This window comes from Seriola lalandi, unplaced genomic scaffold, assembly GCF_002814215.2.
Source record: "Seriola lalandi dorsalis isolate HSWRI2012SDOR001 ecotype SW California unplaced genomic scaffold, Sedor1 jcf7180002054671, whole genome shotgun sequence".
Taxonomy (NCBI): domain Eukaryota; kingdom Metazoa; phylum Chordata; class Actinopteri; order Carangiformes; family Carangidae; genus Seriola; species Seriola lalandi.
In genome coordinates this window covers 1,488,658-1,512,155 of record NW_019525224.1, presented here as the reverse complement: position 1 = coordinate 1,512,155, position 23,498 = coordinate 1,488,658, and the positions used below count along the sequence as shown (strand labels likewise).

Here is a 23,498-nt window from a genome sequence, read left to right as displayed (position 1 = left end):
ATCGCTCTGATGTAACAAGTTTCATTGGTATTTCCGTTTTTACATTAGTAAGAGTTTAATAAGACAAAATATGACGAGATATTACTTTTTAAGTGACAGAACAGAGAGAGAGAGAGAGAGACGTGCATGCACAAACACCAGCAACAACCACCCCTTTACAGATACAGCAACAAACGCCCCAGTGTCACAGAAGGGATGAGAAACTCACTTTAAACTCACTCACTCACACATTGCAAACACACACGTGGATCCATACACTCATGAGGACTGCAGGTTTTTTGGTAAGTGACGTCAGAGGTCACAGAGGGAGGTGTGGTGGAGTGAGTGTGTATTTTGGGGTGAGTGTATGTGTCATAGAGGTGGGAGGGCCAATCTTGTGCTGCATAAATACACAACTGTGATGGACACTGAGCATGAGAAGAAGAGCGTGAAGGAGCAACCTTTAAGAGACGAGAAGAGACGAAAAAGATTTGTGATGGCCAACGACACGGGTAAGTTTCTATCTATCTATCTATCTATCTATCTATTTATCTATCTAGTACAAAACTTTTTGGGAGATTATGTTCTGTGTGAACGATGTGCTGATGTGCTGATATATGACCTGACACATGGTTGTGATATGACCCATCGTAATTCCTGCAACAAATACAAGGACAGCTTTTGAGCCTGGCTAGGACATGTATCAGGATAGTCAAACAGGCAAGTCAGAAATTGACAGCACAGAGTTGTATTGATCTTCTCATTTAACTCTTGGCCAGAAAGCAAATAAGTGTATTATGTTGAACTTTTTCTTTAAAGAGAACACATGTACTGAAATCAACTCGATCATAATGTTCAGCCTAACTTGTGACCACAATGCTGCTCTCTGTCAACTCTGTGTAATGTCACAACATGGATGAAATTCTTCCATGACTTCCAGTCTTTTATTAAGCAATACTGAAGACTGCTGATTGGTGAACTTTGTCCCCTTTTGGTTATGTTAGGTTTGATTACTAATGTGGATCTGAGAAGTCATGAGAACAACTTGGCTCACCGCACCAGGGAGATTGATCGGGAGCGCTTGATTGTGCGCAGGGGTCAACCCTTCTCCATAACTTTGCAATGCTCTGACTCTCTGCCCTCTGAACACCACCTGGAACTGGTGCTGCACCTTGGTGAGTACAGCCCAACCTGGAAGATACTGTTTGGGTCGAATTTTTTTTTTATCTATTATTATCATGATAGTATTCTGATGCCACTTCTCAATGGCAGCCTCTTGTTTACACTGTATAGTAACAATCTGTTTTAACTCATTCACAAATAATTTATGTGATGTATCTCTGTAACGTTAAACTCTGCTCAATTATGTCTCTGTACTCACAAACAGCTGGAGAAAAAACAGCAGGAAAGAGTTTTAACACAAAAATGATTATTCAGTAATCTCTCATTTGAGCTTTACGAAGCTACAGTCCATCAGACCCTTCTATGTTAGCTGTTTAGCAACTCTTGTGGACTGGTGTACTGTTCTCTTAATAAATATAAATAATAAATATAAGGTTATACTATATGTCCTTTGAATTCCTATAGCTACAGCAGGACAAAGAGGCTTGCAAATATGATATCTATTTAATTCATGGTGGCAAAATGTATTTCCTTTATTTTTATGACACGGAGCACTAAATTCATTCTGAGACATCATGCTGATTTGAACAGTATTTCTGAAGAACCAGCCCCTGGTTTGTGCACTGCTGATACAGTGATGCTGAGCCAGATAAACAGCAAGATGATGAAATGATGGTTCATCAATCTATTTTATAAATTATATAATGGTTTTTTTTATGTTTCTTCAGGTAAGAAAGACGAGGTGGTGATCAAGGTTCAGAAGGAGAGTGAGGCTGGAGAAAAGTGGTGGTTTAACCAGCAGGGAGCGCAGGATGAAATACTGCTGACTCTGCACAGTCCAGCGGATGCCATCATTGGCCAGTACCGTCTGGCTGCGTTGATCGTGTCACCGGACGGACACATTTTAGAGGAGACTGACAAAATTGGATTCCACCTGCTCTTTAACCCATGGTGCAAAGGTAAAAGACACATCAAAGTGCCTTCGCTCTGCCTTCTCCAGGAGGTCAGACTACCTGTGTTCACATACTGCAGCTTTTCAACTTCATCATGCAGCTTGTGCATTTTTTTAGTTTGTCTTGATTCAATCGCTCAGCATAAACAAAAACAAAAACAAACTGGAGGTGTTTTCTCAATGATTCAACTTTTTTACCTTCATCCTCTCACCTGTGTATATAAACCATACAACAGGTCCCTATCACTACATATCAATTTAACTGTGTTTACGGGAGACTTGTCAGTGTGGGACAGCATTTTCCACCCGCATCATCAAAACACCAAATGATGGAATTTCTCACAGAACTACAGCGTTGTGTTTTTCTAATTGACGGGCAAAGAATTCATATTAGCTGATTCAGAATTTATGTTGTTGCATCCGCACTTTGGCTTCTCCTTTTCCTGTGGACGTGACAGTAGATCTCTAGATTTTCTAATGTAGAGCATCGAGGACACTAAACCTCTGCATTCATTTTGCTCTTGAATCTGTGTTAAATGTTAACGTTATGTCTTCTGTGTGTGCATGTGTGTATATCAGATGATGATGTGTACCTCCCTGATGAGAGTCTGCTTCAGGAGTATATCATGAATGAAGATGGAGTCATTTACATGGGGGCCGAGAATAACATCAAAAGCATTCCCTGGAATTATGGACAGGTATCTCACACACACACACACACACACACACAAACAGTTGAGTTGAACATGTCCACGTCTATCAGGCCAGTAGGTGGCCTGTGTGAATTGTCACAGCAGTGTGACAGCGCTGTGGCTTTGGCTTGATCAGGAAATCTGTTTGTTGGATGGAGGAAACTTCTGGACAGGAGGTGTCAGAATGTTACCAAACCACACAAACAAGGGCTTGTCCCTTCGCAGCTCGCTGGGAGGAAAGAGAGGAAGACAAACAGGGAGGCAGTGTGTGCCAGACAAGCAAACCAATAGATGGTAGATAAGCAGACAGGAGGTGGTGTAACAGAGACTCACAGACAGATACCGACCAATGGGAAACGGATGTGATTTGAAATCTGTTTTTAAAAAAATATTGGTTGAGAGAAGTCTTTCTTTTCTTTGTTCCTCTCTCTTGATATCTTTCAATATTCCTGCTTCTGTCTCTGTCAGTTTGAGGACTACGTGATGGACATCTGTTTTGAAGTTCTGGACAACTCCAAGGACGCCCTGAGGAATTCACAGATGGACATTGAGAAGAGATCTGACCCCATCTATGTCGGCAGGACGATCACTGCAATGGTGACGATCTCTTACACTCGCTTCTAAAACAATACTGACAATAGTACAAGGAAAAGCATTTGGATGAAATACCCTCACGTTTCCAGCAGATCTTATATATAGATTTTTTTTAGAATAAATAATAGAAGTGTGCTGTAGAGTTAGTGTAAACATTTAAACACATTTCAACAGAAACTGAAATTTTATCCCTAGATAAATCATGATACTTGTCCTACTGTTTGACTGTCAAGTGACCAACTCATAAAAGAAAATATCTCAGGAGATATATGAAACATGTTGCCTCTACCTATCCAGGTGAACGCTAATGGTGACAGGGGTGTGTTGGCTGGTCGCTGGAGTGAGCCATACTCTGACGGAGTTGCACCGTACCGATGGACCGGCAGCGTGCCTATCCTCCAGCAGTGGAGCAAGACCGGAGTCAGGGCGGTCAAATATGGCCAGTGCTGGGTGTTTGCTGGTGTCGCCTGCACAGGTGAGGCTTTCACAGATTTGACTGCTGCATGACTCAAGGATCCCAAAATATACCAGCAGAAAGGAAAGGAGGTGTCTTAAGTTTTGCTATTATCTTCACAGTGCTGCGCTGTCTGGGAATCCCAACACGCCTCATCACTAACTTCGCCTCAGCCCATGATGTTGATGGAAACCTCTCTGTAGACTTCCTGCTGAATGAAAAACTGGAGAGCATTGGCGGGAGGGACAGTAGCTGGTAGGAACATATACACACACGCACAAGGATTTAAAATAAGATTTAGTAGAAGACGTGACATCATCTAATATTCTCTCCTCTCCTTGTGATTGTAGGAACTTCCACTGTTGGGTGGAGTCCTGGATGACGAGAGATGATCTCCCCAAAGGGAATGACGGCTGGCAGGTTCTGGACCCCACTCCTCAAGAACTGAGTGATGGTACATTTATCATGTCTGACTTTTTTTCTTCTAAACTGTTCTCAGGACTGTCACTGCTGGTTTTCTTTGGTAACCTACAGTATAATTTGTAAAATGTTGGAATGAACGGTGACTGGCGTTGCCCGTTAGCCTGAAAATCAAACTGAATGAATTTTTGCTCTTCAGGTGAGTTCTGCTGTGGCCCATGTCCAGTGACAGCCATTAAGGAGGGAAATCTGAGAGTGAAGTACGATGCTCCGTTTGTCTTCGCTGAGGTGAACGCTGACATCGTCTATTGGATGGTCAAACCAGATGGCCAGCGGCAGAAGGTGACTGATTAAACAGAAATAAATTAATTGGTTTAGAATTAGATTCACAGCTGAATTTCATATTTTCTTAAAGGAGCTATTTGTAAGTTTTGCTATTGCTACATAGCCAGAGTTAGCAGTAAAAGCTATTTACTTACCAGTCTAGTAGATACGTTACAAGTTCAGCATCAAACTTCATTCCTTTACTCGCCAAGAGAGTCTCCAGCAGTGGAAAGCAGCGCCAATGTTAACTCTTGTCTCGACCGTGTCTTTTCTTCTACTGAAGGTAAAAGGCTAACCAGCTATCCCTGGTCCATCTGGTCACTTTCGGATATCAATGTAGCCTCCAATCTGCCCTGAAGGCATAGCGCTGCTAAGAGGGCATATTATAACCTCGTCCTGTAAATGCATTAATGGCCAAAGCTCTTGTCAAGCAATAATCACCAGCACCCACTTCTGGCAAGAAACCAAGTGTGGCAACAGAGAAAACGTAGAAATAGCCCCTTTAAATGAAGATCCTTGACCTTTTATAAAGATGACGATGGCCACAGCGATGACAATGATGACTGTCTATATTGTTACAGATCAAAGTGAATGAGAGTGGTGTGGGGATGAATATCAGCACCAAAAGCGTCTACGGCAACCGAAGAGAAGATGTCACTCTTCAATACAAATATCCTGAAGGTTAGTTGGAAAGTCACAAACAGTGGAGTAGATAGATAAGGGTCTATGATTGCACAGATTTACAACAGCCATAATAATAACAAAAAATCCTAACTGACCATAATCACATTTATTTAGTTCAGTTTACAAACACTATGAAGCCTCCTCCTGTTAAATCTCATAATTGCTCCAGTGTCCTGTAATTTCCCCCACTGTTGAATTTGTATAATATCTACTCATAATCATCCACTTAGACTGATGGTTACGATTAGTTCTCATGTACCAACGACTTCTCCACAGGTTCCAAGAAAGAGAGAGAGGTGTTCGAGAAAGCAGGGCGCCGAGTCAGTGATGACAGCACAGAACCAGCCAAACTGCAGCTGTCAATCAAGCATGCTAAGCCTGTATTTGGGACAGACTTTGATGTGATTGTTGAGGTATGGAGCGTCAGACTGTAGCTGAATGAATGAATGGATGGATGAATGAAATGATAAAGGAGTAAATTAATTCACACAGTGAGCTGGGGCTGCTGCTGGGTGTAGATTGTATTTTCCTCTTTGATGATGAATCCCTTCTGTCCGCAGGTGAAGAATGAAGGAAGCGAAGACGCCAATGCTGAGCTGACCATTCTGGCCATAGCTGTGACTTACAATTCTCTCAATCGGGGGGAGTGCCAGAGGCAGACGACCAGTGTGACTGTGCCAGCTAACCAAAGTGAGTAGCTAAAATAAACCCACCAACACCTAGGGTGCAGACTTTTTACTGTTCTTTTTATTTTTAGCACCATCATGTACCACTTTATTGTTTAACCTTGAATATGTGTGTGTGTGTGTGTGTGTGTGTTCAGCCCACAAGGAAGTGATGCGTCTGCACTACAACGACTACGTCAAGTGTGTCTCTGAGCACAATCTGATCAGAGTGAAAGCATTCTTAGAGGCTCCAGGGGAGAGCGAACCCATCATGACCATGGCCAACATCACAATGAGCAAACCTAGTCTCTTCGTAGAGGTGGGTACACTCAGAGAGGTCGTAGTCAGACTATGAAGGAGGTTGAACAGATTTGGCCTTTCTAAATGATAGGTGGACTTGTGATGACCTCTACTGTAATGTCCTACACTGTTTGCCTCCATACAACACTGAGCTGGCTCCTCTTTCTCCAGGTGCCTGGGAAGGCTGTTGTAAGTGAACAAGTGACAGCCCACATCTTCTTCACCAATCCTCTACCATTCCCACTGAAGGGTGGTGTGTTCACTGTGGAGGGGGCCGGGCTACTGTCTGCCTCTGAGATCCGTGTTGAGTAAGTGCTTAGGCATATGCATAGAAGTGACAAGCAATATACACTACAAACTCCTTACATCACTGCATATATTACACATATTAGAATTAAAAGTCGATGGTTTTGTGTAGTAATGGCTACAGACTAAAATTTCAGTTCATGACAGGACCACAAAAACTGAGTAAAGCAAACCCAAGCATTTATCTATTTCTCTCTCTTTTCTCTATCAGTGGTGATATTTCTCCAGGCCAGAAGGTTTCTGTCAAGCTGTCATTCAAGCCTATGAGGGCCGGGGTGAGGAAGCTCCTGGTGGATTTTGACTCCGATAGGCTGAAGGACGTGAAGGGAGTCACAACTGTGGTTGTCCGCAAGAGATTTATGTTTTCTGGATTTTAATACTTAAGAGTTCTCTGAACCCAACACATCCTAAACTGTGAGATAATGTGAGGGGAGTAGCACATTATTCTATATATTTGTTACTGTTAAAAAGTATCAGATCAAAGAAAATCTGTTGTTGTATGTTTTGTTTCTTAATTATCTTTTTGCACTATTTAAAATACATAAATCATGATTGGAAGAAGCTACCTTTTTTTTTTTTTTATCCTAATATTTATTCTTTTTTATAATAATTTGGTGTGTTCATGCTGATATGAAACTATGCACAGTCTGCTTTCAATAAAGATTTTTTCACAGGTCTGCTTTTGGTCTGACATGTCATTAACACTGATGTCTGACATATGCTTTGGGTTGACTATCTGCAATATAATTTTAAACTGTACAGAATATTCTTCATGTGTGGGACTCACCAAGCAGCTTACTAGGAACAATAGCAACACCTGTACACCTGCTTGTTCATGCAATTATCCAATCAGCCAATCACATGCCAGCAGTGCAGTGCATCACATCATACAAATACACGTAAGCTGGTTCACATCAAACATCAGAATGGGGTAAAAATATTATGCTGCTGCTCCCCGGGGATTTTCACACACAACAGTCTCTAGAGTTTTTACTCAGAATGGTACAAAAATCAAAAACTTCCAGTGAGCGGCATTTCTGCAAACAGAAAGACCTTTTTGATGAGAGAGGCCAGAAGAGAATGGCCAGGATTTCTGCTGAGGCATGCAGATGGTTAAGTCAGAATTTTGTGTCAAGAGCATGACTCCATAGACCCAATCTGCCTTGCGCTAAAAGTCCAGGCTGGTGGTGGTGGTGTAATGGTGTGGGGAAATATTTCCTTGGCACACTTTGGGCCCCTTAATACCAATCAATCATGGTTTGAATGACACCGCCTTTCTTAGTATTTTTGCCGACCATGTGCATCCTCTCATGGCCACAGTTTCTAAGGGCTGCTTCCAGCATGATAATGATCCATGTCACAAAGTAAAAGTCATCTCAAACTGGTTTCATGAACATGACAATGAGTTCAGTTTCTCTGAATCCAGTAGAACAGCTTAGGGATGTTGTAGAACATCAATATGCAGCTGACAAACCTGTAGTACCAGAATCTCAGAATCAAAAGGAGGCTCTACCCAGTACTAGTATGGTGTTCCTAATAAAGTGCTCAGTGAGCGTATCTGACACACAGTCATCCTAAAACAGTCACTCACTACACCACATCTTCCTCTGTGACCACTGAAATCACTTACCAAAACCCTATTGTCCTCTGTAGGTCTATGTGTGTGTGATTATCTGAGTGTGTTTGGTTGAAGCATCACATAATGCACATTTCTATTCTTTACATATGATTTATTTCTGAATCTAAAGCAACCTCTAAGTACAATACATACAGTATACCAAACTACATGTATATTACTGTAATCTAGGCTACACAATGTGACTTAAAGAGAAAATTGCCACGTAAATAGGAAATCTCTTAGTATGACAAAATTAATAAAAGGGGAAATTACCTTTTTCGCCCTAGTGAATAATGAAAGTGATAAGATTAGCACATTACAGTATAGTTACGTAGATATAGTAGCTCTGTTGTGAAACTAACGATGATGTAAAGCAATGTTTCCTTATGCTTCTTTGGGAAATAGGCTGAATATACAGTATGAGTAGTAGGCCATGACCTTATGTCACACATATGTGTGTGTGTGTGTGTGTGTGTGTGTGTGTGTGTGTGTGTGTGTGATTCAATAGTAGAAAGTCACCGCACCACAGTGTCGTAAAACTATGTTGCAAGTAAGTATCCTGCTTCCAAAATTGTACTTGAGTAAAAGCATTACCATCAAAAGATACTTAAAGTTTGAAAAGTAAAAGTACTCATTATGCAGAATGACCAAGTTCAGAATAATTTAACATATATATGATATTGATGGATTATAATTATGATGCATTAATGTCTACATCACTTATGTTGTGGAGTGTAAAAAGTACAACACTTTTACTTTTCACTGATATGCTGTCTGATGGTCTTCACTTTTCCTGACATGGAGTTCAGGTGCACATTAACCTATGACACTAAGCAGTCAGTTCACTCATGTTTAACATTCATTATGTGCTTAAAACATAAAAATATATAGATGTATGTTATATATTATAGTTATATAATTGATATTAATTGCCCTTTAAATCTATAATCAGTTGCTTGAGGTTTCAGTGTTGGAGATGTTGAGCTCCATAGGGTTGTGGTTACTGTTCATTATTACTTTGCTTTACTTTCACTTCTTTTCCAAGAAGGGAACCGCATTTCCAATAATCAGTCAAACCTTTAAGGACACTAAATTCATCTGTTGGAGAGTGATCAGCTGACACAACTATTGAGTCACACTCTGAACTTGAACTGTCATTATCATTCATCATTTCCGGAAGTAGAAACTGCCTTGTCCTATTAGTGAGAATTAAGTAAGATCGCTGTGTAAACCACCAGATTAAGTCATCTTTGTAAATTGAGTCAGGACTTTTTTGTTTCATTTTTGAGAGGTCAAAAATGTACAGAACCTGTTTTCTGTGTTACTTAGTTTCCTAATGATTTTAAAAGGAAAAAACATTAAAAAAATAATGTAGAAAAAAGTGATGGTTGTACTGGTTGAACTCCACAGAGTCATAGAGGTATCCTTCTTCATCATCATTAGCAGTTGTGAGAAAGGGCCAGAACTTGCACAACTCCAGATCAATAAAGCATGCAGAGAAGGTCGTTTCTGAGCTCTGTCAGACAAATTACACCAATCTTGAATGTGAGTCGTAACTTTATGTTTCACTGAGTATAGTGTGAAAAATTATTTATTTAAAAAACGTTGTGTCAGTGTAAGCAACATTTTAAACACATCAGTTCAGAAAAATGCCTTAAGTCCACATTGTGTTGATTTTAACATTGTTCACAGGTTCAGGTATTAATTGTGCTTAGTTGATGATATATAAGAGAGGCGAAATCACAATTCACATTGTTCCAAGTGGCAGTAGGGTGGCTAGATGTGTGGTGGATAAAACATTAGCTTTGGTGTGAGATGGTGGTAGTATGGTCTAGTGCGACATCTAGTGGCGGTGACGATCACTTGCAAAACCTTTCAGTTACAAAAGTAAAATTATTTGTTCTGCATTAAAAGTTCCCTGTAATGTTATATATGACATTTGTTAATACTACAGAATTAAATGAATACATGAGTAGCATTGTACTGTTGTGGAGTCCAGTGGTTCCCAATCTAGGGATTGAGCGAAAAAAGTAGTTTTACATGAATATTTTTGTTCTCTAATCTTTGCTCTTTTGTGAAAATAGTTTTACTTTTTTTTAATCGTTTTTATTATTGCAGGAATTTTATGTTTTTATTAGATAGTGAAAGTGTTACGTGACAGGATACACGGGAAAAGGAGTGGAAGAACTGACACGTAGTTAGCGGTCCAGCCGGGAGTCGAACCGGGGACTCGCTGCTCAGCTTGCTCAGTAAAAAGTACCATTTTCCCTCTGAAACGCAGTAGTACGGTTATAAACAAGCATAAAGTGGATGTAGAACAACTACTTCAACCGTAAGTAAAGTATAGTAAAGAGTGCATGAAAAAAATTCGTTGTTTTTGTAAATCTCATTCCCCTACTACGGAATCTGCGTGACAAGGTTTTGTATAGGTCGCTGTGATCGGTCGAAACATAGTTTTTTCCACAATCCGTTGTTTTCACTCCTTTCTGTGTATTTACGGGTATTGTGTTCATAAGTCACGTTAATGTTGAAACCGACTTAAGTTGTCGGTAGGTATTTGTAACACCAGAGGGCGCAAGAGATCCACGTCTCGAGGCTGTACTGCTGCCGCGGAGCCAAAAAGACGTAAACACTGTCTTCCGTGTAACGTTCAATTACCGTAGCCGAATAGTGAGAATACCAAGACGTCAATTAATGCAAACAACAAACTATATCTATAAATACAGTGGTTGATTTACATGGATTTATATGTCAGGATGGCCGAGCGGTCTAAGGCGCTGCGTTCAGGTCGCAGTCTCCTCTGGAGGCGTGGGTTCGAATCCCACTTCTGACAATAACTTTTTTTTTTTCCTAAACAAATACATTGTACACATGAATACACATGACTGTTACAGTACAACAGTTGTTGGCCACCCAGGAAACTGAACTTTATGTCAATGTAGAATACATTAATATCACCATAAAGAATGAAAATAAAATAAGCTTAAAACAAATAAATATTGCACTATCATCCACTTCTTGTACTTTATGGTAATATTGTTACAGTATTATGGTAATAACAATTACAACATTTTTTCCTTTCCTTGTTTGTTCGTTTAGTAGGTAACCTTTCGATACCATGTCATACTTTATGAGCTGATCATTTATTTGAGTGTAAAATCTTAGTCTGAAAAGTAACTATAGCTTTGAAATATATGCAGTGGCACAAAAAGTACAATATTTGCCTCTGAAATGTAGTGAAATTGAAGTATAAATGTATGTAAAATGTAAACACTAAAGTAAAGCACAATTATTTATTAAGACTGTACTTAAGTACAGTATTTAAGTAAATATACTTAGTCACTTTCCTCTACTAAAATTTTTGCTTAAAAGTTTCCACCCCCAGAGAACAGCAAAAATAGCATCTTGTTCTCTGTGTTATTAACAGTCAACCAGTTTTACTTTCACACACCAGCACAAAAACCTTTCCCTCACTTTTGAGTTAAACATTTACAACATCTGCTCAGATCTTATGTGTCATTTATTAAACTCGCTGCAGCAGCACATCACCTTTTTGTCTTATCAAGATACATGTGAAGGACTGGTATGCACGTACAAAAGTATCCACAGCGAGAGGGCCTTACAGAGCCCTTTATTTTTCTCCCTCCACCTCCTTCTTCCTCCCGCTTTTCAAACACATTAATGAGTCACTCAGGTAAAAGGTCTCGGAGCCATATGGGAGGTGGCAGTGGGAGATAGAGTTGGTAAAAGAGGGAGAACAAATAGAGATAGGATGACGAAACATTAACTGTGTGCGTGTGAGAGAGCGAGAGAGAGAGAGAGAGACTCACACACCACCACCATTAGACACCTGTCAGTGCAGGTGGAGACTAACTACTGAATATCTGAACCTGGAGATTTCACCGGAGGGCTCCTCTTTGGACTGTTTTTCTTTTTTCTTTTTTCTTTTTTTTAACAATTAAGACTTTGTAGATTTATGTTTTTGAAATATTTGGGTTTTGGACATTACTGAACTTTAATTTGAAGATTTGCTCTTTGCTGAAGCCAGAAGTTGATGTAGTCACTAGTTACTGAATCCCGTAATTCAGGTATGTTCTAAGGAGTAAAAACTGCTGTAGGAGGAAAAAGTTTCTTCTAAGACTTTCGTTCTGAGCGTTCATCACAGCCTGAAGGAGTTTGTTGTCAGCACGGCTGTTTCCGAGACACCCAACTTCAAATAAGCTGCAAGAACATGGCAGACTTCCCGTCCAAAGTTACCACAGAGACCAGCTCCCCCAACTCCAACAGCTCTCAGCAGGGGGGCAACAGCCTCCGAGGGCTGACCGCTAATGTCACCACCATGATGGACATGTCCTTTATCCGAAGTATCCCAGCCATCCTCATGATTGCTGAAATAGTACGTGACACATCCAGAGTTGCTCTGTTTTTACTCTATTCAAAACAAACTTGTTTTCAGCTCTACTCTGTTCTTTTCTATTCTGTGTGTGTTGAGCTCGAGCACATTACGAATGAAACCACCAGTATCTTAATTTACAGATTATTAACAATTAACAGTTATTAACATTATTATCAACAAAACCGATGAAAAGACTAAAACCAACAACGAGTTAGTCGATTTCAGAGTACGTTCTGAGTTCCTACCCCTGTTTGTGGCTCTCAACCTTTCTTAAAACAGCTGGTCACTGTTGTTTTTTTAGCAAATGTTACTCAAACAGAAGGAAATAGTTAATTTGCTGAAGACTAGATTAAGTTGTGGATAAATACACATTTGGTGCTCTAGAGTGTGTTTGTGGCAGCAGGATGGTCTATCTGCGATTGAGTCAAAATAAACTACAGAGCCCATGTTCATCATAAAGAAGGAACATGTTGCCTATTGTTTTTAATAGCTGTTGAACAACAGTGAAGTTCTATGGCATAGACAACTAAGATAAACCAGGTTTTGGCTGCACAGGCAGTACTTAGTTTTTTCAGTTTTACTTTTGTATTTTTTGTTGACGGTAAGAAAAATATCATATAGACATATCCTGTAACTCCTTGATCGCAGTATTTGCTTGTTGTTTTGTGCATTTGTCCTAATTTAATAATATTAGCCCTAAGCAATTGTCATATTTTACTCTCATGTAAGAGCTGCACTAGTATGTCAAAAAAAAGTTTAAGAACTCATGTGGACAGAGTGTGGGTATCTCAGGATCAGTCATAGACCAGTTTGCTAAATATACACCCCGTTATATTCCTTATCAAGGATGAGTTAAAGGCCAACCACGCTTTTATAATCTCATGGTACTGCAGTCGACATTACAGCAGCACCAGATAAAGATATTTGTATATCTGCACTCTTAATCTTGTGCCACAGGAATTTAAATTTGTCCCAACAAGCTCCAGTCTGTGCATCATAAATGACACTGGCTATCTATCAACAAAAACATACCTGTCACTGGTCAACGCCACTGCCTTTAGGCTTTGCTGTGTGCACACCGTCGTGTCTGGCCGCTCCAGGGACTGGTATGGAGCTGAGAGCTGAAAATGAAATTTAATTTACGAGAGTCAGCAGGGCAGGTTTGTTATGTTTGCTCTGATACTTGGTTGTGGGATTAAATGGAGCACAGAAGTAATCAGAAAAACGGTACTGAGCATCAGCTCAAACTAATTTCCCTCTTTTGGAGATATATTTGAACTAGACTCTGTCCACACAGAGGACATGTGACTGGCTGGATGACAGGTGCAGAAGACCTTTGTCCCCTGGAGGTCTGTCCCTTCATGACCATATCATTAATAAACTGAACCTATATAGCCTTCAAGGACAGAGGGGCCACTGTTGGTGTTCATTCTGTATATGACTGTTAAACATTTGCCACCCCTTCATGCTTTATGAGTTGTAAGCTTCATTGGCTTTTGATGGTGTTGTCGTAATAGGGCCATCTAGGCAAAGGTCAGCAGTAATTTACTAGTGTTGTATTCAAATGGTTTATTAAATCTGGTCAAGTTTAACGAAACTTTGCCTACTTCTTTAAAGAAGCTATTTGTGAGTAGTTCTGCTATTGCTAATAGCATAATTAGCGTTAGCATTAGCAGCTGTTGACTTACCAGTCTAGAGGAAACGTTGCGAGTTCAGCATCAAACTTCATTACTTTACTCGCCAAGAGTTGTCTCCAGCAGCGGAAAGCAACGTCAATGTTCACTCTTGTCTCTACCACGTCTTTTCTTTTACTGAAGTTAGCATGCTAACCAGCCGTGTCCTCACTTTCTGGTAGCAACTCACTGTAGCCTCCAATCTGCCCGGAAGACGTGGCGCCGCTCAGGGGGCGTATTATAACCAATTTTCTTGTAAACGCAACGACGGCTGAAGCTCCCGGCAAGAAACTACGTTCAGAAAATCGCCCCGTTAATTAGCCGATAATAAGAAATCTAATTAAAGAATATCCAGGTGGCTCATCTGGTAGGGCGTGTACCATGAAGGCTCAGTCCCAACCGCACCGGCCCGGGTTTGAGCCCGATCCGTGGTGATTGCTGCGCGTCATCCCCCCTCCCTGACCCCAAAGTCGGCCCAAAGATTCAAGCATATCGCCATCAGCTACAATGAGTGTTTGGGTTTTCTGTGTCCATGCTTTCCATGCACGTTTTTCCAGTGACTTGTGAGTTAGTCTTCACGCCCAGAGCTTTGGTACCCATACATAAATTAGTAGTTTCGTCTTCGTAAGGTTAATAAGCAGGGGGCGTTTTCTCAAAATAATAAACCAGAGTAAGTTTCGTCATAAAACACAGTTGTTTGAATTTATTTTTTAACACACCAATTGTAAAGCAGTAAACTAACAGTGACATCAACATATAATATAATATAATATAATATAATATAATATAATATAATATAATATAATATAATATAATATAGTTTTGTGCAGATTTGGTTCTGGTGGTAGTGTTAAAATGTCTTACCCATCTGATTTGTCAAACTTAATTCCAAGCAAAGTCTTATCCAGAGTGAGAGGACTGTTTCAAAGAGCTGATTTACTTGGTTTGACTTTTCACACTCATTTTTCTTAGCTAGCCTGTGGCAGATTTCAGTGAATCTGGATTAATATTTAAATTACAGCACCATTTTCATAATTACACAATGACAGCATGGTAAATAAAACTTTATAGCAATTGTGAAAAATGGGCATCAGTTTAATTTCAATGATTTACAGTATGTAACCTACTTAATATATTTAGTCTGCTTTAAGTCAAACTTAGGTAGAAACAAAAATCCCTAACAATGTAAGATGTTAAGCGTATTTTGCTAATAAAAATGACAGTCTCAGTTTATTTAAAGGCTTGTATGCTATAGGTTCCCACTGCTATACTAGTATTTGACAGGGTTGGCTTGTTTTTGTGGACCTTTGGTATGATCTTCAGTAAACATACCTTTGCTGGATTTCCAATGTGTGTGTGTGTGTGTGTGTGTGTGTGTGTGTGTGTGTGTGTGTGTGTGTGTGTGTGTGTGTATCTTTTTCATACCTGCATTTAACAATAAGTTGTGAAGAGGGTGAAGTTTCCAAGAAGGATTATTGACATGAAAATCAGTTGACCTGATAACTAAATGTTACCTTACATACTTATAGTATATACTATTACCATCAGATGATAAAGTAATTCAAATTCATAAGTTTTAGTTCAAATTCATTCGTGAACTAGTAATTACGTGATAACCCTCAGTGACCTAGTGATATTGATAAAGATGAAATGCAGATGAATGCAGACAACAAAATGCTTGATTCAAGTTGTGGATCACAGTAACATTTTACTGATTTAATCAGGAAACTGAAGTTATCTACAGGTCCTCAAGGTCATAACAGCTATCTTTGTTAAGGTGGTGCCCACTGTTTGTATGTGTGTGTCAGGTGTGTAAAAAGTGAAATATGATCTCTGCATACCGAACAGACTGTCCTTTCATGTTCTTTCTGATGGGACAGAGGCAGAGAGACACAGAGGCAGAGTTGGGAGCTTTAGGCTTAAATTTCACACTTGTACTGTAAACAAACAAGGCCTTCATCGAGAATGTGGTTAATCTCCCTATTTTACATGGACCATGATTTATAGAAAATGATATGATTGATATGATTTTTTTTACTTCCAGCACCTTTTCAGTGACCTCCTCATTTCACGTCTCTAGTGTCTAGGTCTGCTCCATTGGGCATTGATAGCCGGCACCCCCTATACTGGGGCGCCGGCATATGGCTGGGTGATGTTTGTGGCAGTCACCCTGTGGATCCTCACCACCATCCTCTTCTTCATGATCCTGTTCAGCGTCCAGCGAAAACTCACTTCTGTCCCCTGGCCTCTGACGGTAAGGAGGGAGAGGGAAAGGGAGAAAGGATGAATATATAAATTTTGAGACTTGTCGTTTATTTTATTTGTTTATACAGAAAGTAGATCAAATGTGCCTCTATGTAGCAGTTTCTGGCCTTTAGGCCCCTGAAAACTTGATTTCAGTCTAAAATGTATAGCAGCAATCAAAGTTTGTAAAAGACATCTTTGGCATCCATTTTTATTTATGAAGAGTTTAACTCTGCTTTCCACTTCAAATCAGGAAGAATAACACTGACAAATATGTGAAATCACTAAACCTGGACTCATAGGGGCTCCAGGATAGAAAGGAAAAGCTCTGTGGAAATGTGGCTAACGTTTCTCCTCTTGTACTAGGTGATGGCATATAACGGCATAGCCACGGTCCTCTATCTAACTGCCTTCCTGGCCAACGCAGCATCTGTCCACCCTTACCGCTTTTTGTACTTCTACGGACATATGGCAGCCGCTGCAGTAAGACGCCTGACACCCCTCACACTGACAAAGAACTGGTTAAAGATGCAAGAAAGCACTCTAAGATCACACTGTGATATGTCTGTTGATACTGTTCATCCAGTGTTTGAACACTGGGTGCATTTTTACATGTTTGACCCTCCCTCCTTCCCTCTCACTGTTTGGCGAGGTGTATTTCTATATGTTTACTTATCAGGCTGTGGCAAGTACATACACAAAAGTTCTGGGTGTATGTACTTGGAGTGGGAGAGGCAGAGTAAGATGGAAGAGGGTGAGGTTTTCTTATCATTAAAATTTCTCACATGGCAGAAAACCTTGTCATGTGCTTTTGTTACCTTTGAACCACAGTTGCCACTTGCTCCTCACCTCTGCTGTTTAAAGGCGTCATTGTTCAGTTTTAAATATAAATATATATTTAAGGTGTGAAGTGGATGCACAGGAGCTATGTGTGTGTGTGTGTGTGAGATAGAGAGAGAGAGAGAGACCAAATATTATACACTATAGATGGTCAGTGTCAGGAAATGCAGGCTCAATATGCCATTTTATAGTCTCTTCCACAGGCTGAAGTCCATTCTGGTCTACAGCTACAGTAGCATTTAGCACAATTTCACACTCACACACATACACGGCCCTGCCCTGTCCCATCACACACTCTTATCAGTTGCATTTTACTTACTTTCAGACACACAGGCTAAGATGCTTTTACTGTGGATAATTACCTATTAGTGCATTATTAAAGATGTAAAATAACAAGTACCTGGAATCTGTATAGATGTGAATAGATAAAGATGTAAATGTATCCTTGATCTATGTCAGCTATAGATTATATCAGACCTTTGCTGTGCTTCATGAAGTCATTTAAGAGGTGTAATTGTCTCTCCTTTCCCCTTTTCACTTCCTGTCGATGTCTCTGTCTGTCTGTCTGCCCAGTTCTTTGGTGCTGCGGTGACCCTGGCGTACGGTGTCAGTGCTTTCTTCTCCTATTTGGACTGGAAGGGAGATGGAGGAAACGCTGCCACCAGCACGGTGCCGACCTAGGACTAGAACATGTGATGCTGCTTTGGGAAAAGTTTGTTTTCTTTCCCTCAAGATACTGTAGTTATTCGGATAGTCTAGTGTCACTTGACTATTACTGCTGACTCTGGTAACCCAAACCCTGACCTCAGCCTCACCCCAGTATTAACAATAAGATGAAATCTAATCCAGACAGAAGATATCCACACATTACTTTTCTGTAAAACTCAAGAGACTTTTACCTTTACATTATGGTAATAAGTTGAATATCAACACTGGGTTATCCACATAAATGTGAATATTGATACTGTATCTCAGCAACACAATATCAACACAATACTTCTTTGAAGGGGATCTGATGGACTGCATTGAGGCCTCACATTCAGGCCTTCCTAAAATAATATATTTGATAACACTATTGTAAATAGTATTAATAATAGTAATTAGTAATTAGTATCAGAAGTAGTATAGTAAATAGTTCAGTAAGTAGTACGTTTGTTCATTTTCACAGAGAATGTTAATATAGGATTTTTTTGTAAAATATACAAATGTTTTACACAATGGGACCAACTTTGATATGACATTAGTTTTGGCAAAATTACCTCATGTCTATAAACAGGAAACAGCATGCATGCAGGGTCTTTTCATATGTCTGAGTTTAAAACTTGCATAATAATCTTTCAGATTTACTTGCCTAAAGTAGGACTTAACTTAAATTTGCAGTGTAAAGCATTTTGAATACATATAGGTTTCAAAGATAACACAATATTTCAATTTTAAACCAGTGGACATGGTTAAAATTACTTGTAACTACTAGATTTTGTGGCAACAATTATTTTTGCTTCACAGCAATAAAAGGGGAAAAACATGATGTGGCCTTGGGCAGTCAGTGACATATAAATCAGATTTGCATCATGAAATGGAAAAGGACTCTGCCCCTTTGTGAATGTGGGGCTTAAGAGGACAATCTAACAAGATCCTGGCTACAATCTTTGACACCAAAGACTTTGATTTTAAACATACCTTGTGTGGACTAGGGAGTGTATTATGTCTAAGGTTGGAAAAGTAACTATTCAAAGTTTGTTTTGTATTTTTTGTTTACAGAGTATGGTGTTGCTCTCATAAACTGACATGGTAATGGAGGAGGGTGTGAGGAATGAATGTTTCCGTAGTATCTGTCCAGCAGAAATCTGTTTTGATTTCCTCTATTGAATATCCAGACTATAATCATGCGCTCAGATAGAACCCAAATAATTTCACTGAGGAAGCCAAAACAATGATGAATATAAAAATATACATACATAGATTGCAAAATATACAGTATGAATCAAACATTTCTTGAAGCTGGCAGTGTTTCTGCAGGACATTATTGACTCCTTTAATGATTCAAATGTTAGTCCACTAGCGACTCGTAGAGATGTGGAAAAAGTGTGCAACATATTTTTCTGATTCATATCACACACTGCTCAACTCCTGTTGTACTGTATGTACCTTTATGAAATATATTGTGTTTTTGTACCAAGAGTTTGAATACTAGTGAAATTCTATTGTTAGTGCTAAACCAAGCACTTATGTTCTAATAAAGCACTTGGTGATTTCAGTGTGAGGCTTTTACCTGTTTATTTGAAAATATCTTTTTACTAAACAAATTTGACATCAACAGAACTTCAGCAGTGACATAAATATACTCTTACAGTTAAAACTGCCATATCAAGACAAGTAGAAAACACTTTGACATTGTACTGAAAACTATACTGTAGATCTTATTTCTGATCGCAGAACACAAGCACACGCACACACAATCACTATATACATTAAAAATCACTTTCACAGGCACAACACTCAAAACCAATTAGTTTTCAAACTAACAAATTAATTTGAAACTTCAAAAAACATATTAGTTCTGCTATATTCTTTCTTTCTGAAAAAAACATACCATGCAAAGAGAGCAGAGTCAAACATTCAGTCATACCAAATGCTTTCCCTACTTACTGAGGGATCTGTTGATGCTTTTCATGAAGGAAATCACAAATATTGGCCTCGTACAAGCACCAGAATATTGGAATCCTTCTCCCCAACCAAGCAGAACTCATAAATGCTTAATCTTAATAAGATTGCATGTGAATAAGAGGATGGTTGTAAAATTAGGATTGGGCCTAAGTCAATTCAAATCGAATTGAACTTTCAAATCCCAGTTCAAGAGATGAGAATATTTCAAGTAGTCATATGTCCAATGCAATTGTTGGGGAGTAGAAAGAAGTCAAAACCTTCCATCTTCACTCTTTGACTACAGAGAGGCTCCTGAATGCAAATACCATCCCGCCCGCCACATAAAACACAGGAATGCATTATGAATTTGCCATTATGGGCTATTTGTGCACAGGCTGTAGATTTATATTTCGACGAAGAGTGCATCCTGAATCTCGCCATCAGGGTAAAAAAGTCACAAACACCACTGACCACAAGCTGACAATTTTCTGAAGGCCCATGGATAAAACTTTACATGAACACATGAAGGAAGAGGCAATTCAAGTGTTTGACTTTTTGAGTGTCACTGTGATTCAGTGGAGCTGGTGTGTTTGGAGGCATCAGGAATCAGAGATGTAACCACCAGTCCCTGACTCAGGTCCAGACCTCGGCCCTCCTTCTCCTAGAAACACACAGATGCATAGAGATGGTATTAAAACAAAACACTTCACACAAACACACACACACACACACATAGCAGGTAGTGGGCTTGACTTTCAATGATACATCTGTGAAAGAAAGTTGCCATTACAATTAGGAGCCGTGTTCAAGCCAGTTAAGCACATATTAGTTTGTTTAATTGTTTATGCTGTTATTATATATTGTACTATTATTGAAGTTCATACAACAGTTGATGTATATTTTAACAGTGTATTTTAGTTGACCTATGCTAAGGCTATGTTTATATTTGCTATCTTTGTGCTACAAAACAGTACATATATTTTTCTTAGTATGACAGGTGATTCCCTTACAGCACTACGGGCAGTCTGGTGCTCATGTGGTGTAAAACAGAAGCTTAGGACATGATCATCAAATCAAATCATGATCAATCAATCAACATCAAATAATTCACTGCTATTGTCGTCTTTGCCTCCTGGACTTGTAAGCACACTGATTTAATTCACATTCAATCTTCACATATTGGATGTAATTAGTCAAAACTATGAGCCCACAAAGACTCATTCACAATTATGGAATATAGCATCAACTGTTATTATGCCAATTTGATGAGAGAGAAAATCCTGCTCAAAAATCAGTTGTGTTGGGATGCTTAGGGAAATGAGGTTTAAAGATTTCCCAGGCTTCCAGACAACTCACAGCTTTGTATTCCAGAAACATCTCCTTGAAGGCCATGAAGTCAGTGAACGTCAGCAGCATGTCAAAGATGTCACCTGGGACCTCGTCTTTGTGCTGCCTGCAGATGAAAGAGACATACTGTGAATCTCATCATATTTTAAATGTACTGGTGTGCCACCTAGTGGCGTGATGCAAAATAATATTTGTTAAGAGCAACAGGTGCATCATACAAACCAATGTGTGAGCTGACTGGTTCTTGCCAGTGACACCATTAATGCCACCAACTAAATTTAAGTGACTGAGTTGCTCGAGGAGGAAAACAGACAGAATGAAATGGCTTCAGGAAAGAGTTGTGCTGTCACATCTTACATGAGCAGCTCTGTGAAAGTGTTCATGTTAAAGCCGGGGATCCTCTCCATCAGCTGCTGCTCCAGGTGTTTCTCCAGCAGGTCAACCTACACAATGTACATGAGTTAATATGAATTTGATCGTAGTGCATCTCCCTAGTATTACAGAAGTTCAGTAAAAAGTTATAATCTCTGAACGAACTGTTGGTTGAAATTATATATGAAATGATATACTGTCATATTACTGAGGGTAACTGTGTACTACACTTAGACAAGGTTATATAAATCAGATAATAGTTTGCCCAAAAACTTACATATTCATTGAAGATGAGTGTGTAGCTGAGTTTGTTCTCATCAGAGTCATCAAACTCAAGATAGTGTTTCTCCATAAAGCTCTGCTGAAGATGCTGAAACTCTTCCTCTAAAAAATAAGTAATGGACAGGTAGAGCATTACATATCTTCACTATTAACTGGTGAAACAGTGAAGTCCTCAGCTGGTCTAGCATATAGGCCTTTATAAAAATATCTTTTCTGTCATACCCACATAAAGTAATATCATAGTTTGAGATATGTGTTTTACAAAATAAGACAATGACAATCCCTTCTCAGTCAGGTTGAAGAATTAACAAACAGTATGACTGAAACTCTGTATAACTGTTTAGAAAAGACTGACAAAGTACAATAAAACATCAAAAAAGAGTGGATTCATCATTAGTCCTACCCATGATGATGTCCTCTATGCAGCCAATAACAGCATCAAAAGCGGCATCAGCAGCAGAAGAACTGGAGGGAGAAAAGCATGAGATAAAGATCATATCACTTAAAAGGTAGAAGAGTTTGACTCACAACACCAATTGTTATTACATTAACACAGAGCCAGTGTGTGCTTGATGTAAACCTGTCGATTGAGTGAAAGCAAAGCCCCACTCTCAAGTTTTGAATTGGTAGTCGAGTCAAAAAATAAAAAATAAAATAACAAAGACAGTAACTTTTCCTTGCAGTACTCTGGATCTGACTTGACTTGACAGACTTAAGACTCGACTCGGGCTTTAAAGCAGATTCAGACAACCCACCTGGAAATAGCAAAGTTTTCTTCGTCCATATCAACCATTTCTACAATGTTCTCTCCACAGCTCCGAACATCTAGAGAACGAGGGGGGGAAGCAACATTTGAACACGCATGTTTTAGTTGCGTTATCCGTTGGACAAAACCATACACTGTATATAAAACAAATGAGCTAGCTGATAAGTGCAACATTTGACAACAAACGCAATACTGACGTTCAGTCACAAAGCTGCCCGTGAAACCAAACAAGTTTTGGTCGTTGCTGAAAAATAACGTTAGGTAGCTGACCGGCTAAGTAAATGTTAGCTAACATTAGCTAAACACATGTAGCGTTAGATGAATACGGACTGTATAGTATTAGCTATATTTCATATTTTTCCTCTGTAAACGTGTTGATTTACACGTTTCCTAAGCTACATTAATGTTAGTTAAATACATTTAATTTCATTACTTCGTTCCTGGATGTCCATGTCGTTTCAATGAGTCGTTGACGCGGATGGTAAATATTGGACGTAATGTTGTTACCAAGGAAACGGCGAACATGTGTGCACCTTTCCGTCCCATCCGGTGGAACAAAATCTGTGCAAGTTGGTTCCTATCTAAGGACATTAGAGAGATTATAGAAATGAGACAAAATACTGTAGGTCAATTATTCGAGTTCCCCTGCTTTGTGTGCTTTAGCTTCACTTAAATGGGAAAAAAAAATAGTTTCCAGTAAAAGTATTGGTATCTACCTCGGTTGAGATCGACTGTTATTTAAAGGTCTGTGTAGATACAGTAAAGTAGTCAAGTAAAAAAAGCGAACAGAACATTGAGATTTTAAGGATTTATGATGATAAT

General features: G+C 39.3%; 3 protein-coding genes and 1 non-coding gene across 5 annotated transcripts; 3 read left to right on the top strand and 1 right to left on the bottom strand.

Annotated features, from left to right (window-relative positions):
- Positions 1-343: 343 nt before the first annotated feature.
- LOC111666101 (protein-glutamine gamma-glutamyltransferase 2-like) lies at positions 344-7,169 on the top strand. Its single transcript, XM_023421331.2, has 15 exons — positions 344-491; positions 984-1,154; positions 1,830-2,060; positions 2,633-2,751; positions 3,214-3,342; positions 3,637-3,814; positions 3,916-4,048; positions 4,144-4,247; positions 4,413-4,555; positions 5,119-5,218; positions 5,498-5,634; positions 5,782-5,911; positions 6,045-6,205; positions 6,358-6,494; positions 6,704-7,169. The coding sequence occupies exons 1-15, from the start codon at positions 347-349 to the stop codon at positions 6,867-6,869; spliced, it is 2,184 nt and encodes a 727-aa protein (XP_023277099.2). The 5' UTR covers positions 344-346; the 3' UTR covers positions 6,870-7,169.
- Positions 7,170-10,860: 3,691 nt separating this feature from the next.
- trnal-cag (transfer RNA leucine (anticodon CAG)) lies at positions 10,861-10,943 on the top strand. Its single transcript has one exon. It is a non-coding gene; the product is annotated as a tRNA-Leu (tRNA).
- Positions 10,944-11,812: 869 nt separating this feature from the next.
- Positions 11,813-18,731, top strand: pllp (plasmolipin). The gene is made up of 4 exons (XM_023421253.2): positions 11,813-12,506; positions 16,260-16,433; positions 16,790-16,906; positions 17,837-18,731. The coding sequence occupies exons 1-4, from the start codon at positions 12,342-12,344 to the stop codon at positions 17,942-17,944; spliced, it is 564 nt and encodes a 187-aa protein (XP_023277021.1). The 5' UTR covers positions 11,813-12,341; the 3' UTR covers positions 17,945-18,731.
- A 792-nt stretch (positions 18,732-19,523) lies between these two features.
- On the bottom strand, positions 19,524-23,363 carry arl2bp (ADP-ribosylation factor-like 2 binding protein). 2 transcript variants are annotated; one of them, XM_023421254.2, is made up of 7 exons: positions 23,110-23,363; positions 22,666-22,735; positions 22,314-22,375; positions 21,906-22,012; positions 21,614-21,699; positions 21,266-21,362; positions 19,524-20,570 (listed from the first exon to the last, which is right to left on the bottom strand). In XM_023421254.2, the coding sequence occupies exons 1-7, from the start codon at positions 23,126-23,128 to the stop codon at positions 20,472-20,474; spliced, it is 540 nt and encodes a 179-aa protein (XP_023277022.1). In that variant the 5' UTR covers positions 23,129-23,363; the 3' UTR covers positions 19,524-20,471. The 2 variants fall into 2 exon arrangements, with proteins under 2 accessions (XP_023277022.1, XP_087034090.1); XM_087177964.1 differs by having other exon boundaries at positions 22,666-22,764; positions 23,112-23,143.
- Positions 23,364-23,498: the final 135 nt, after the last annotated feature.

Bases quoted from the DNA above. Each gene is read 5' to 3' on its own strand.
- LOC111666101 (XM_023421331.2), top strand. From the start codon at position 347: ATGTGTCATAGAGGTGGGAGGGCCAATCTTGTGCTGCATAAATACACA. The intron at 4,049-4,143 runs GTAGGAACATAT...TTGTGATTGTAG, and splicing joins GGCGGGAGGGACAGTAGCTG to GAACTTCCACTGTTGGGTGG. The intron at 4,556-5,118 runs GTGACTGATTAA...ATATTGTTACAG, and splicing joins CAGATGGCCAGCGGCAGAAG to ATCAAAGTGAATGAGAGTGG.
- pllp (XM_023421253.2), top strand. From the start codon at position 12,342: ATGGCAGACTTCCCGTCCAAAGTTACCACAGAGACCAGCTCCCCCAAC. The intron at 16,434-16,789 runs GTAAGGAGGGAG...CTCTTGTACTAG, and splicing joins CTGTCCCCTGGCCTCTGACG to GTGATGGCATATAACGGCAT. The intron at 16,907-17,836 runs GTAAGACGCCTG...CTGTCTGCCCAG, and splicing joins GACATATGGCAGCCGCTGCA to TTCTTTGGTGCTGCGGTGAC.
- arl2bp (XM_087177964.1), bottom strand. The intron at 21,700-21,905 runs GTAAGTTTTTGG...TACATTGTGTAG, and splicing joins CACTCATCTTCAATGAATAT to GTTGACCTGCTGGAGAAACA. The intron at 20,571-21,265 runs GTGAGTTGTCTG...GTGTGTTTCTAG, and splicing joins TGTTTCTGGAATACAAAGCT to GAGAAGGAGGGCCGAGGTCT.